We start from the raw sequence: 14,384 nt of genomic DNA, 5'->3' as shown, positions 1-14,384 counted from the left end.
TATGCCATGTGCTGTAGGTCTCTTGGAATATACAACAGATGTAGAAGAGGCATTCATGTTCTTGCATTAATTCAAGGTCAAAAACATCACTACGATCAATAAATCTCTTATCAAACCAAAACAACAGCTCGGCAAAGTCATTGCAATGTCACAATAAACAGCACATTCAACCTCAAGAAACAAAAACAAATCCGCCTGTTCCAATATGTATCTCAAGAGTCAGAGATATCATCACTCAAACTTCCCACTTATGGAGTATATAGTATGACAATATGACTGTAACTCATTGTTTGGAAGTGCTTAAAATAGTACAAAGAATGTTTGTTAAATCAGTCAAGCAGCTGAAATGTTTTCAGAGCTTCAATATTAAGTACAAAAAACACTGTTATACACATATATGATAACATGATATTTTGGCTGCGTGTGTGGAATGTTCAAGTAGAGTTTCTAATGAAAGCTTATTTACTTTACAAAAATAGTAAATGATATCGGGTTTGTTGTGCCCTTACTGTCACGTAGCTTCAAATTACTGAAAATGGGCCACAAAATTGTGTGAGAAGCAGAAAAAACTGATATGTTTACCAAATCAAAATTCAAACTCAGTATCATTAAAATGAGAACAAATTACAAAGAAAAGAGGAATTTACATGGATACCCCTAAAAAGGTATAAGGAGAATAAACCAGGTGTTTCAGAATGGTAAGCATCTTATGCTTTGTAGATGATGCTTAATTGTCATGTTTTATTCCTTGGGTGAACCAAGAAAGAAATTTTGTGTTTCAAATAAAAGTTTACCAACAACTAAATCATAAGGTATACATACTAACAAAATGAAACACAAATAGCTTCATACCATACAAGAAAATGTTTCCCCACCATATCAACAAGATGACTATTAAATTATTTTCCAATCATCTCATGAAATCCTCTGTGTTAGTTCTATCAAATCCAGGCTACTTTTCCAGGCAGTAAATAACCTGATGCTGTAGAATGACAACGGACAGATTCATCTCATGAATATTTATGTTAAGAAATTAAGAAACCTCAAACCAATTTCTTTTCCAATTCTAAAAATATATAATTTGAGGTTTCGTAACTCTCCAGACCTTTGTCTTTCTGATTTGTATGACAGAATCTCATTGAATAGCATGTGTTCAGTACCTCAACTACTTGTATTCCACAAATAATCCAGTGTTAACATTCTCTCAAATCTACCCCTGGCTATAACGGTGATATATGATCAACTTGCAAATTTAAAATACCTTTTCCTTTAAAGACCAAACATACATACAACTGAGTTTCTCAATGGTTAATGAAGGTCATGCTTCACATGACTGTCTGATGAATTGCTTACCACATCAAATTTTTACATGTACTTATTTCTAATTACTTATAACCACCAACCCTGTTCATCGAATATTTAGTAATCTTCACTTACTGGTAACCAACAACCATACCTATTAAATATAGGCAGCTTAATCAAAGCTACTGACCTGTCATATATGGCATTCACAGTATAGTACTGAACGGAACAGCAACATTTTTTTTCTCTACTTAACGAAACAACATTTAATTTTTTTTCTAATTAAGACAGAAAACTTATTAAAGTTAAACATTCGTTAATTAATACCTGACCATGAATCTCTATATTTAATTGAGAGTGACCAAGGAATTATTATAGGAAATGAAGACCAGTTCATACTTTTTGACATACAAAGTGTTTTTTTCACTGCTAAATGAAGGTTATTCAGTGACCAACATACCTCTATTACAGCAATAGAGGTGAACTCGGTTCCCACCAGCCGACGAACGATCCTACGTCCATTGCCGTCGTATCCTGCCGATTCAACGGTCATTCGATAACTGTCCACCCAGTAGAGCTTTTTCTCATGCATATCTAATGCCATATCATCCACGAACCCAAGGCTGTTGGAAATGATCACCTTACGGTCTCCTCCATGTAAATTACTTCTTTCCATTTTTCCATCTTCATAAGCCGACGAAACCCAGAATAAGTATCTAGGTAAGAAATGAAAAAGTGGTCATTCTAGTAAAAAAAAAAAGTCAAATTATGGCCATACAGTGGTCACTCTGGAAAAACAGTGGTCATTCTGATCAGTTTATATTTTTTCTTTAACTGTATGGTCTACTATTAGATATAAAACCATGACGATTGTTCTCTACGTTGAATTTAATAGTCATTGATCAAATTGTTCCGTGGAAACGCAATAAAGTCTAAATTCACTACAACATACAGAAGATGTAATTAAGTGTTTTGTAGGAGAGGTTAAAACATACCTCCTTTTTTATAATTAAAATGAGCACGTATTGTAGACATGAACGGATTTTTGAACGACCAAACGACACCTACCCGCTTTCGACATCCAAGGTCAAGGCTGCTACGTAATCTACGTCATCAGTGAGGAGAAGCTTGATGTCGCGACGGTCATTCGATTCGACATTCATTACACCTATCCAGTGTAACAAGGGGTCACTCCAGTACAGATTCCCCGTTAAATAATCATATTCAAGCTTACAGATGGCCCGTGAGAGTCCCTCAAACACCTTACTTGTTTGATCGACGGTGGAAACGGTCTGGTCATTTAAGGTGGTAGTTACGTTATTCCAGCGGTAGATACTGTTGCTGTACACGTCTATATAGAAAAAAGAATCGCTAGACGGGTCTGGAACCAACTTGGTGATCAAAATATTTTCCTGAAGAAATGGATGCTGGGTACTTGATGTTGCCGACGTCATTTCTTTCGGGTCGACGCCCTCAAACAGTTCCACGTGACCAGGGTACGGGTATGGGAACAGCGACACTGCTATACCCTTTGAGATAGAAACAGAGGCGGCTGTATCTGGAACGATGAAATAATTCAGAGCTATACAGACTGAACGGGAAAAATTTTATATTAATCCCAAATTAATACTTACAGTTTTAATAAAGTTTTAACACAGAATAATAACACATACACATGCCACACACACTTACAGGACAAATTCACATATATGGTCTTGAGTGAATTTAGAGACAGAGAAATTAGTCAAAGTACGGAACAAATTTAGTACAATAAGGCTGTTGTCGTCTATGTTACCAGGTTTCTCACGTGAAACACAATCATAGATTGTTAAACAAAATACTCTCAATGTCTTGATAGTGAAAATGAAACACAAAACCCTCGTGGATTTTTCAACTAGTAACTAGAAGCGACAAGAACTCTAATCTCGGGTGTAGAATTGTTGGACACTATCTCTTGATAGTGAACATGAAACACAAAACCCTCGTTGATTTTTCAACTAGTAACTAGAAGCGACGAGAACTCAATTCTCGGGTACAGAATTGTTGGACACTAAAACAAACTTGGTATTTGAATTCTGATTTCCCGGGTAGTTTCTAAACCATAGGTATATATCACAGAGATCACGGAACCAGTATTTGCAACCAAAGACTACCGAGAAAGATTTGATGAAGAAACCAAGGATGGGATTGGCTTTAAAAAGGAATCCTACACATATTAGGTAGACCCTACCGAGGTTAGACTTGATTAGTAAGCTATGTGTATCACATGTGGAAGACTATATGTATGTAAACTACACTTGAGATCAAAGTACATTATATATATGATAACGTCGTTTTAAAGAGGGGAACGTCAAAGGAAAGAGTCCTACTGGTACAGTGGTAAGGGATCTCCGCCGGGAATTTTCCATTAAGTCACAATACTTATATAGTCCCTAGAGGTACACGTTGCCTTCAGGATACGGCCTTACATTGTGACCATGGTATTGATACTTAGACAGCGTATTATTGATGGAGAAAAGTGATGTTGTACCTGGCAGGGCTAAGACATTAGCTAAATTTGTCATCTATCACCTTCATTCGTGAACAATAGTTATTTTACCCTGAAGCATCTTAATAAATTAGGCAGTTTTGAAGGTTTTTTTTGTAATTCTTTTTTACACAGAATTTTGTTTGGTGTTAATAGTCTTCTGAAGTCGTTGGGTTGTTATCGGATTTCTTGAGACAAAGTGTCTGCGATGTCAAGTTTTTACTTTTGAAAATGGTTCATAAAGTGCTTTGGTGTCTTTCAAGTATCAATTTGATAAAGTTTCGTGTGGCATGGCAATGTCTCTTTCGAATCTACCGAGAAAATAATTTCAAGGCCGATATTAAAGGATGTTTAGACATTTTTGAAAAAAAAATTGACAAGTTTAAAAATTAACCGATAATTGGCACGCGGGCACATTAGTGATTTATAGTGAATGCTCTGATTCCAGTTAACTTCCCTTATAAGTAGATTCCATTCTTGCTGGTTTTCATTAGATATAAAAAAAATTATGAAAGATGTCCTTTCAAAACAAGGTCTCCGACCCTAAATCACAGCGACATTAGGAACTGTTCCCTCGATATTACACGACATAAGAAGAGAAATCCTCACGTCATATTGTGTGGTTTAATTTCCCGAAAGAATGAGAGTGAATACCGTAACATAGACACATCCCAAAGTTTAGGTAGGGAAGGCAAAACAGATAGTTTCCTGTTAACTTGGCGATCCTCGATATTTCCTCGGACCGACGGGTACATGGATAGAAGCCCAAGCAACTGAGTGACAATAGAGATCTCGTTTAGATTCCGTTATGTCATAAAGTGTGGAAACTGAAAAAAAACAAGACTTGTCTGTACTTAATCTTTGAATATCGCGGTTCTTTTACATATAAACACCAATAAGCACCAATCCAGTACATATGGTTATTGACAAAATATCAACGAAATGTGTCTTCTACGAGCGTTCGTCAGGGATGACGTAATCGGCCAAATTGCCGTCTAGAACGTTACGTTGTCTCTACTGGTAACCACGTGAAAAGTGGATTTTATTCTGAGGAGAAAAAAAATGATAACTTGTACTTAATGAATTACCACAGACAGTATAGGAACAGCGTAAATTCATGTAGAACGATGTGTTGTTCCACAGTATTGACAAGCGAGGTTTACTTAACACGGGTTCTGTTTCTATCAGATGTATATATCCTATTATATATGTGCAACTGTACGAACGTTTGATAAGTACAAAAATACTTGTGGCTGACGACATAATAGGCATCTCCTGATATCGTCATTTCTCTTCAAACCGGATTAGTTATTCATATAAAATATCACAAATAAGATTTATTATTCCTAAGTGTTGAGAGCGTAACGAGAAGGAAAATAAATTTCAAAGAACTGACATTGCCTTATATCTACTTTTTAAAAAATCATGATAGTATCTAGGAAAGTGCGTTTTTCATTTCTGAAGCTTCAGACAAAAACTATCATATCTCCCTTCCCTTTATAAATACAAGATTTCGATGGTAAGACGCCATACTATGTGTATCATGATGTCCTTTGTGTCAGGATGTCGTGTTAAGGTTGGGTGAGTTACTCTGTATCAGGATGTCGTGTTAAGGTTGGGTGAGTTACTCTGTATCAGGATGTCGTGTTAAGGTTGGGTGAGTTACTCTGTATCAGGATGTCGTGTTAGGTTGGGTGGGTTACTCTGTATCAGGATGTCGTGTTAAGGTTGAGTGAGTTACTCTGTATCAGAATGTCGTGTTAAGGTTGGGTGAGTTACTATGTATCAGGATGTCGTGCTAAGGTTGGGTGAGTTACTCTGTATCAGGATGTCGTGTTAAGGTTGGGTGAGTTACTCTGTACCAGGATGTCGTGTTAAGGTTGGGTGAGTTACTCTGTACCAGGATGTCGTGTTAAGGTTGGGTGAGTTACTCTGTACCAGGATGTCGTGTTAAGGTTGGGTGAGTTACTCTATATCCGGATGTCGTGTTAAGGTTGGGTGAGTTACTCTGTACCAGGATGTCGTGTTAAGGTTGGGTGAGTTACTTTATGTCAGGATCTACTTTCATTTTGTGTTTAGTGGCTTTATATTTTGTGTTGCGAGTGATTTTTCTACCCAACTGCAATTTAAAGTCAAACTTGTCTCATTATTCAGCAGATTGCTATCACTCAAATGGATTTCACAAACAGCTAGTGTGTGTATGAAAATCGCTGACCCGATGAACAAAATACAGTCTCGTTCTGAAAGGGAACTTTACTGTTGAAATTCTTTCTAACATTGGACCAGGAAACGCATCATCAGTGAAACACAATGTATGTACATCCACGTAGGTAAGACACGAATGTATATATTAGAAGATGTATGTTTCCAGTGTATATACGGAAGGGACCAAAACCATTAAACCATATACCATACAGTGTATATACTGAAGGACCCAACACTATTAAACCATATACCATACAGTGTATATACGGAAGGGACCAACACTATTAAACCATATACCATACCTTGTATATAATGAAGGGACCAACACTATTAAACCATATACCATACAGTGTATATACTGAAGGGACCAAAACCATTAAACCATATATCATACATTGTATATACGGAAAGGACCAAAACCATTAAACCATATACCATACAGTGTATATACTAAAAGGGACCAAAACTATTAAACCATATACCATACAGTGTATATACCGAAGGGACAAAAACCATTAAACCATATACCATACAGTGTATATACCGAAGGGACCAACACTATTAAACCATATACCATACAGTGTATATATTGAAGGGACCAAAACTATTAAACCATATACAATACAGTGTATATACCGAAGGGACCAACACTATTAAACCATATACCATACAGTGTATATACTGAAGGGACCAACACTATTAAACCATATACCATACATTGTATATACGGAAGGGACCAACACTATTAAACCATATACCAAACATTGTATATACGGAAGGGACCAACACCATTAAACCATATACCATACATTGTATATACGAAAGGGACCAACACTATTAAACCATATACCATACAGTGTATATACTGAAGGGACCAACACTATTAAACCATTTACCATACAGTGTATATACTGAAGGGACCAACACTATTAAACCATATACCATACATTGTATATACTGAAGGAGACCAAAACTATTAAACCATATACCATACAGTATATACGTATATACCAAACATTGTATATACGGGGGACCAACACCATTAAACCATTTACCATACAGTGTATATATACTGAAGGGACCAACACTATTAAACCATTTACCATACAGTGTATATACTGAAGGGACCAACACTATTAAACCATATACCATACAGTGTATATACGGAAGGGACCAACACTATGAAACCATTTACCATACAGTGTATATACTGAAGGGACCAAAACGATTAAACCATATACCATACAGTGTATATACGAAGGAGACCAAAACTATTAAACCATATACCATACAGTGTTATTTGAAACGTCTAAAATGAAATGGGTCTTGTCTGTTACTGGAATGAACTTGAGCTACACCCAAAATCCAATTAACGCATTCAGTTTAATATCATGTCACTCTAAAGATTCGTGCTTATTTTTTTCCTTTCTGACGAATCGCCTACTGTACACCTATTAGAGATTGTTCACTTCTGTGCGTAACCACGTTTGGTTATTTGATACAAGGAATACATGTTTGACCGGTTAGGCGGTGCACCAGAGATTTAGCCAATACGGACTTTTACGTACATCCCCGTTTACAGGTACAGGGTGCTGTCTCAGTATTTATGTAGAAAAGGTCATCATTTAATTGTTGTGAAAAAATTCTTGGATACGGCATCTTAAAACTAAGCGGTCGTTGAAATCTGAATTAGTAGAGTATCGGATCCCCTCGGGATTTATCGTGGCTCTCAAGGACACAAAACCACAGATCGTCTAGTGCTATCGTGGTTGTGTCCTTGTACAAGACACCTTTCTGTAATAGTTTTGGATAGTTTGCCGTGGGCCTAGCTTATATTGATTAATGAGGTAACATTTGGGACCAGCTATTGAAGGAGACACTGACCCAAAAAGGCCCTATTTGGTCACAGGGTGATCAAATTAGCATAACCAAATAACAAACAAATTTAATCCCAAATTATTACCACACGTGGTACATGTTAGTATATAAGATGATGTCATGCGTGATATAATTTTAATTTACGGATGAAAAGAGTATTCCTGACTTAAAATAATGATTTTTATTCATGTGATATACGACAAATATTGGCACCGCTATATCGATTTAATGATATCATACATATTCGCATCACAAATCTCAGCGCTCATACCAAACGATCAGAAGAGCTGGCTAAGGCAATTGTCAACAATAAAGGAGGAATCAAACCAGTCCCTGGAGACCTGTCACTACCTTGCAGGATATACCATATACTCGGATGATATACGTTATATACTCCTCTTTACCATAGTCGTCGTGTTCTCGGGTCACGACCCCAGCGACTCAACCGTATCGAATCTATTAAGACTCGCTGAAACGACAATTAGTGTATATGGGAATGTATGTCCTGATTGTTAAACATGTCATGGGTCCTTACACAACCTACTTGTAATTGTTCCATATCCTGACATCATGAAATCGTGCTTTTTAAAGGTGTACTGAATTGTACTCCATGGCAGCTATCGTACAATAACTACCCTGCTGCAACGAGACACTAACACATCTAGTATTCCATAGTGAACAGATGACACATATTCTATCGTATCTTCTAAAAAAACATTGGATTTTTCCATCCTGTACACCACCATACCCCATTATAAACCAAAGGAACGCCTTCGTTATCTTGATTTGGGAGCTTTCTGCTCCAAAAAAGTAAACTGTATAAATTTAGGGCTATGAACAATACTGAAGCGTATTTCGTAGATTTTACGTCCAAATAAAAAAAAAGTATACGGAGAACGAGATCATAAAAAAGATCGAGTTTCTGGTAGACAACATCTTTGTCGAGTTTGGTGGTAAGATCTGCAATCAGACTATTGGAACACCTATGTGAACCAGCTGCACCCCTCTGTTGGCTGACTTGTTTTGGTTTCGTACCAGCCTGACTCTATTGAAGAGCTTGTCAAAACAGGTCACAAAGACCATGCAAAGTCGTTTAATTTCACCTTCAGATGTATTGATGACGTCTTGTCTTTAAATAACACGACATTTGTTGACTACGTCCATTTTATACATCCACCACAACTGGAAATCAAAGATACGACAGACTATTCTACATTACCTGCTTCTTTTGATCTATCTATACAACGAAACCAACATGGACATTTTCCATCAAGCTGTATGATTTCAATTTCTCAAATGTGAATTTGCCATTTCTGGACAGCAATATACATGTATCTCCAACTTATGGTATTTACTCGTTAGTTTGCCTGTTGGTTCCGTTGTTGTATATATTGTTCTCATTTGAGAACGTGAAATTATTTACTTGGATTGACCAAGGTTTACATGACGGGTGTTGTCGATGAATCAGAAGATGCTTACTCTTCCGGAACACATGTTGTACTTTTCATGAGTCTTTGTAATCTTTTCTTTTGTTCAAATGTTGCTTTAGTTTATGGAATTTTAGTTTGAATTATGATTATGTTGCCATATTGGTATTTTCTTGATGTTTTCTCTATAGTGCAAAGATGATACACCTTACACTCTGTAATTCAAAATGGGAAAAAAACAAAAATCGAAAATACAATAGTTATGATAGTACAATAGTGCGTGCGCACCGTAAACGTTAAACCCGATAACTATACCAGGCAGTAGACCTGGTGGCGGTAAATAAACCTAACTGACGGGTGAGGCAAGGCGATCTACTCGAGTGAATCCAGTCACACAAACGGGGTGTTTCCATTGTGAAAGTCTGTAGACATCACGATGTCGACCTTTAATTTTTATGTCAAGGTTTCGCCGTACTGTTCCAGAACTAGTGTAGCGTTACGACTTCACGAACACATGATCTCGACGATCCAAAAACTGAAGTTAAACTTTAGTCGAGCACCAAACAAAGACGGATAGAGAGAGTTTTTTTCGGACTTCCGATCTCCTCATTTTCCACGGATCACCTTCGCCTTGAAGTTTGGACTTGTCAGATTTTGTTCCGTTGCCCACCAATTCAAGTAACATAAACATACGAGATGATTAAAAAAAAAATAAAGGTAAGGAATGTTTAACGAATAAAAGACAATCTCAACCCCATATTTTTAGACGTCGTTCACGGCATTTCTGTACAGAAACACGATGTTGTTGATTTTTAATTTGGCACAAACAATGGTTGGTTTTGTATCGCTGTTAGTCTTATCAACAGTTATGGTCATTTAAGGAAGGGACAAACATGGAAAGCTTTGACAGCATTACAGGCAGATATTGTATATACATGTACAATATTATACAATCATTGACCTGCATTTGGGTGAGTACGATATTTTATCAACCTAACATAATGATTCGGCATCGGTGAATATCATTTTCGAGGGATGATGAATAATCGTTTCGCATAAAAACAGGTCGTTAACTGGTGAATTATATGACATTCCCCCAAGAATTTTCACTTTACAAAATGATCATTTCATGTCACTTGAGAGCGAGAACGCATAAAATATTCTATATCAAAGTCCCTACTTAAATAAAAACAAAACAAAACAAAAACAAAGAAATATGATGCTATTTATAATGGATAGTTTATTTTTGTTAAAATTTTAACAAAGTTAAAAGGAAATAAATGTTGAAAATGTTGTTCAATTACCCGTTCTTGTCTTTTTGCCAAAGCATGTACTTTTAACAACGATCCATCTAATTCAGTACACGGAAAGGTTTTGGCGATCAGCTGGGTCAATTTTTTTTATTTCAAATATATATATTCGGAAAATCTGCTTTCTCTGTTGCCTTTCTGGTGTTTTCTGGTCTTTTTCTTCGAACCAACTTTAAAACTGTATCGCGTTTATTGTGGCAAATCTCCAGCAATCTGCCATCTTGTCAATCTTTTGTTTATTGGCCAAAAGAAAGACAAACACTGGAATCTGGCCACAAAGATAAAAAAAAACAAGTTGAGATATTTCATCCCTCAGGGATTCGATTCTTAAAGCAGAAAAAAAAACAGTTTATTTTCCGTTTAAATTGAATTCGATTTATCTGCTTTGTTACAGAAACAGGTGTAAACCTGGCATTTTATAAAGTCTTAAAACTCAGTCTTTAACGATAGACCAATAAGGAAAAACAAATGGTATACAAGAAAAGAGAGCTTGAAAGTGCATAGTAATAAAATCAGGATATAGCACGTGGCCTTACGGTGGCAACTTGGAAGTGTTTGTAATAGTAAAGATTCATCAATGTTTATAAAATAATATAATACCTGAACCAGGAATTTTTTTACATGTATTTTTCATTTCAACAATAATAAATTTGAAAAATTTAGCTGTGAACAACCTGTACGTCAGATCCCTTTGATATGACCTTATATGGTGATGTCCTGAAGAATACGACTTGATTTCGAGGTGAAAATCTCGTGGCGTGATGCTATTTATGGTGGACTACCATAGAGTTGTCCGCGTCATGACAGATTAATTACGGAGCCCTTTGTCATCCTTTGTTTTATCAGACACCGGCTCAATTTGTAAACGCTTCACAGTCCTGTAGATTGCGAACATATTATAACGCGTGAGCGTGTATTCTTCTTAATATAAAAACAATACTTTCCGCTGATCAATTTCCGAGCTATTACGCTAGATTAAGAAAAGCTAAAAGCTTTTTCATGATGTAACCTGGTAGTAAAAATGGCTTCTCCTCGAACTCCCGACGCTGTTCGATATGACAGGAGACCTACTTCCGGTACTGGGCGTACGCTTATGTTTAATCATGTGAAGTACTGGTAGGTACAGTTTGCCGCTTAACTTCCGGTATTCAATCAGGCGCTTGTCTTTTACTTCCGGTATACATTCAAGCCAGAGTATAAATAACCATTAGAGGTTGTCAATGCTTGTATTAAAGGTGAAGTGTCATGTATTGGTCGACAGATAATTACAGATGGGCCACTTTATCGCACGCACTACTTTACGGGGAAGGTCATCATCATCAAGGTCAATGCATAGTTATTACAAGCATATGCACTATAAGGCAGGGATAACTAGTCATGTTCCTTCCTGAAAGGTTCACCCTACAGTAAGTAAGTGGATGAGTTTCGTGTTTAACCACTGGTTCAGTCAACTGATATTTAGTCGAGTCGTAACACAAAAATATAGACCATGACAGAAGGCACCATATGATGTATATCATGTGACACGCTGTTCAAATTCGAGACACATAGACACGAATTGAGGAGAAAATACCACCAACTGTTAACTGGTCAATATATCCCTGCTGTCTATGCTTTATACTGTATATCATCAGACATTCAGCATTCTGATAGAGAGATTTATAAATGTGTTTAATATGTATTGTCAGTAACTTCTAATTAGTACATGTTTCTGAATATTTCGATCGTACGCACAGTCCTACACGAATTCCTTCCCTCACAGTGATATTTCGTTCACACACCGTGCTATTTCACACACAGTTAGACACGAATTTCCTACCACACAGCTACATTTCGTTCACACACAGTAATACATGAATTCCTCACACACAGTGATATTTCGTTCAAACGTAAAAACATATTTTCGTATGTCCGTTTCCAACCAATGTACGTATCGATTTACAATAACAATGTAAAGCAAACCTTTTTAAGGAATTATTATCCGGCTAAACTATGACTATTTAGACAGTGTAATATACACTATTAAGACACAAGTCTACATCGCAATAAAACTGAAAAAAAAAAAAAAAACCGACGCTATTTAATTACTTTTATCTATATTCCCAGAATATATCAGGATTATGTATTTGGATTGAATATCAATTCAGTACATATTTCAAGAATTGCACTTTAAGGCGATGTGACATAAGAGTACTAAATATATTAAGATATGACATACAGTTCGGTTCAGATACCGATGCATTTCGTCACGGTCCGATTTGTAACACACGGCTACAGGGGAAAATAAACTATCGAGTACAGGTTAGACCGGTTACCAAAGTCTGTTTACATAAATCGGGCTTATGTCCCAGATGCAAACAAACGTTTTAAAGTAAATGGTGTTTTGGACCATTGCCAGTTTATATATTTGGTACGTAGATAGATGTATTACGTATATATAACATTTCAACATTATAACCGTCAAATTCACGAGATACATGTCAGAACCACAGATCATTTCTACATAAATTCTGATATATCACGTGACACATGTCAACCCATGATGAACAGCAGAAAAGATGAAAATATAAAAGAAATTGACAGAAATGTTCTTAGTTTTGAGAATATACGTTAAAAGCAATATACCAAAGGTTTATAAAATGGGAGCTCTCCTTCTTTTTATCATAAATATAAACATGTAAATAATTGATGTTGAATTCAGCACAAGTGTTTCATGTTTTCTGAAGCCTGAGAAATTACTACGTAGTTATCACTGGGCAATCACGCGAGACGTGAATATCATTTATACACCCTGACAGTTGGGACACTAAATCTGGGACGATACAGCGTTTTTAAACGGCATTCATTTTATGATGTGCGTATATACTCAAACAAATTATTAAGAATGTTCAATTCCTCTTTCACAAATATTTTGGCATTCGTTATAAAAGAAAAAATGAAATTTAAAAAAAACGAAAAAAAAACAACAAACAAACAAACAAACAAACAAACAAAAAAAACAAGCAAACAAAAACAAAACCAAAAAAATGAAATTGCAAATTTTCACATTAACAGATACTTCTTTTGTGTAAAGATTTCAGATCGAGTAATATATACAGATTATTTAAATCCTCTATACACGTGACACATTAGGAGTCTGGTCAGAGAATTAACATATATATGCTCGTTATAATACAGTAGTTTTGAATTGGGACCGTCTGAAGTCAAAACGAAATGCATAGTCACAAAGTGATCAAAGTATTCCTTTCTTCTACACGAAATTGTGTAATTATTCTACTCAAACATCAGCTTCCAAACAATTACAAACAATCAACAGTTAAACATTGTGATATTATATAGCAATTTTAATATAGACTACCAATTCATATTGTTAATGTGTCGCCATGAATAGTTACAGACCGGAAGTTCCTTTTTCCGAAGCAAAAAACCTGACCACTACGAACAGGTTACAAAAGTATTTTTTATCGACTCTGTAACAATATCAAGGCATTTTAGATTGTTTTGTTCACTACAATGTTAATTTAATGCACTAGAAAAAAATTGGTTTCTGTTACCCGAGACGCTTATCGAGGCAGTAACCGAGCTTTCCTTCGAAATCAATTTTTACTGGACTGCTACACCTGCTATGCTTCAATATACTCATGATCAGGCGAATAATTTATAGAACTTTCGGCTCAGTTTTCCTTTGCGCAAGTGGAAGTCGATTATCGGTACATTGATATGAAAGTTCTTGGT

General features: G+C 36.1%; 1 protein-coding gene across 1 annotated transcript in view; it reads right to left on the bottom strand.

Annotated features, from left to right (window-relative positions):
- LOC132554425 (uncharacterized) overlaps positions 1 to 14,384 on the bottom strand; it is a 61,397-nt gene that overhangs the window by 35,850 nt on the left and 11,163 nt on the right. The window contains exons 2-4 of the mRNA XM_060218745.1: positions 6,264 to 6,269; positions 2,371 to 2,860; positions 1,763 to 2,018 (exon numbers count right to left, since the gene is read on the bottom strand). Of these exons, the coding sequence (XP_060074728.1) occupies positions 1,763 to 2,018; positions 2,371 to 2,860; positions 6,264 to 6,269 (752 nt within the window). The remainder of the gene's footprint in view (positions 1 to 1,762; positions 2,019 to 2,370; positions 2,861 to 6,263; positions 6,270 to 14,384) is intronic.

Source organism: Ylistrum balloti, unplaced genomic scaffold (genome assembly GCF_031769215.1).
Source record: "Ylistrum balloti isolate Yb309-2 unplaced genomic scaffold, AGI_CSIRO_Ybal_v1 Utg370402, whole genome shotgun sequence".
NCBI lineage: Eukaryota > Metazoa > Mollusca > Bivalvia > Pectinida > Pectinidae > Ylistrum > Ylistrum balloti.
The sequence above is the reverse complement of the archived record's forward strand: the minus strand, read 5'-3'. Positions and strand labels throughout refer to the sequence as shown.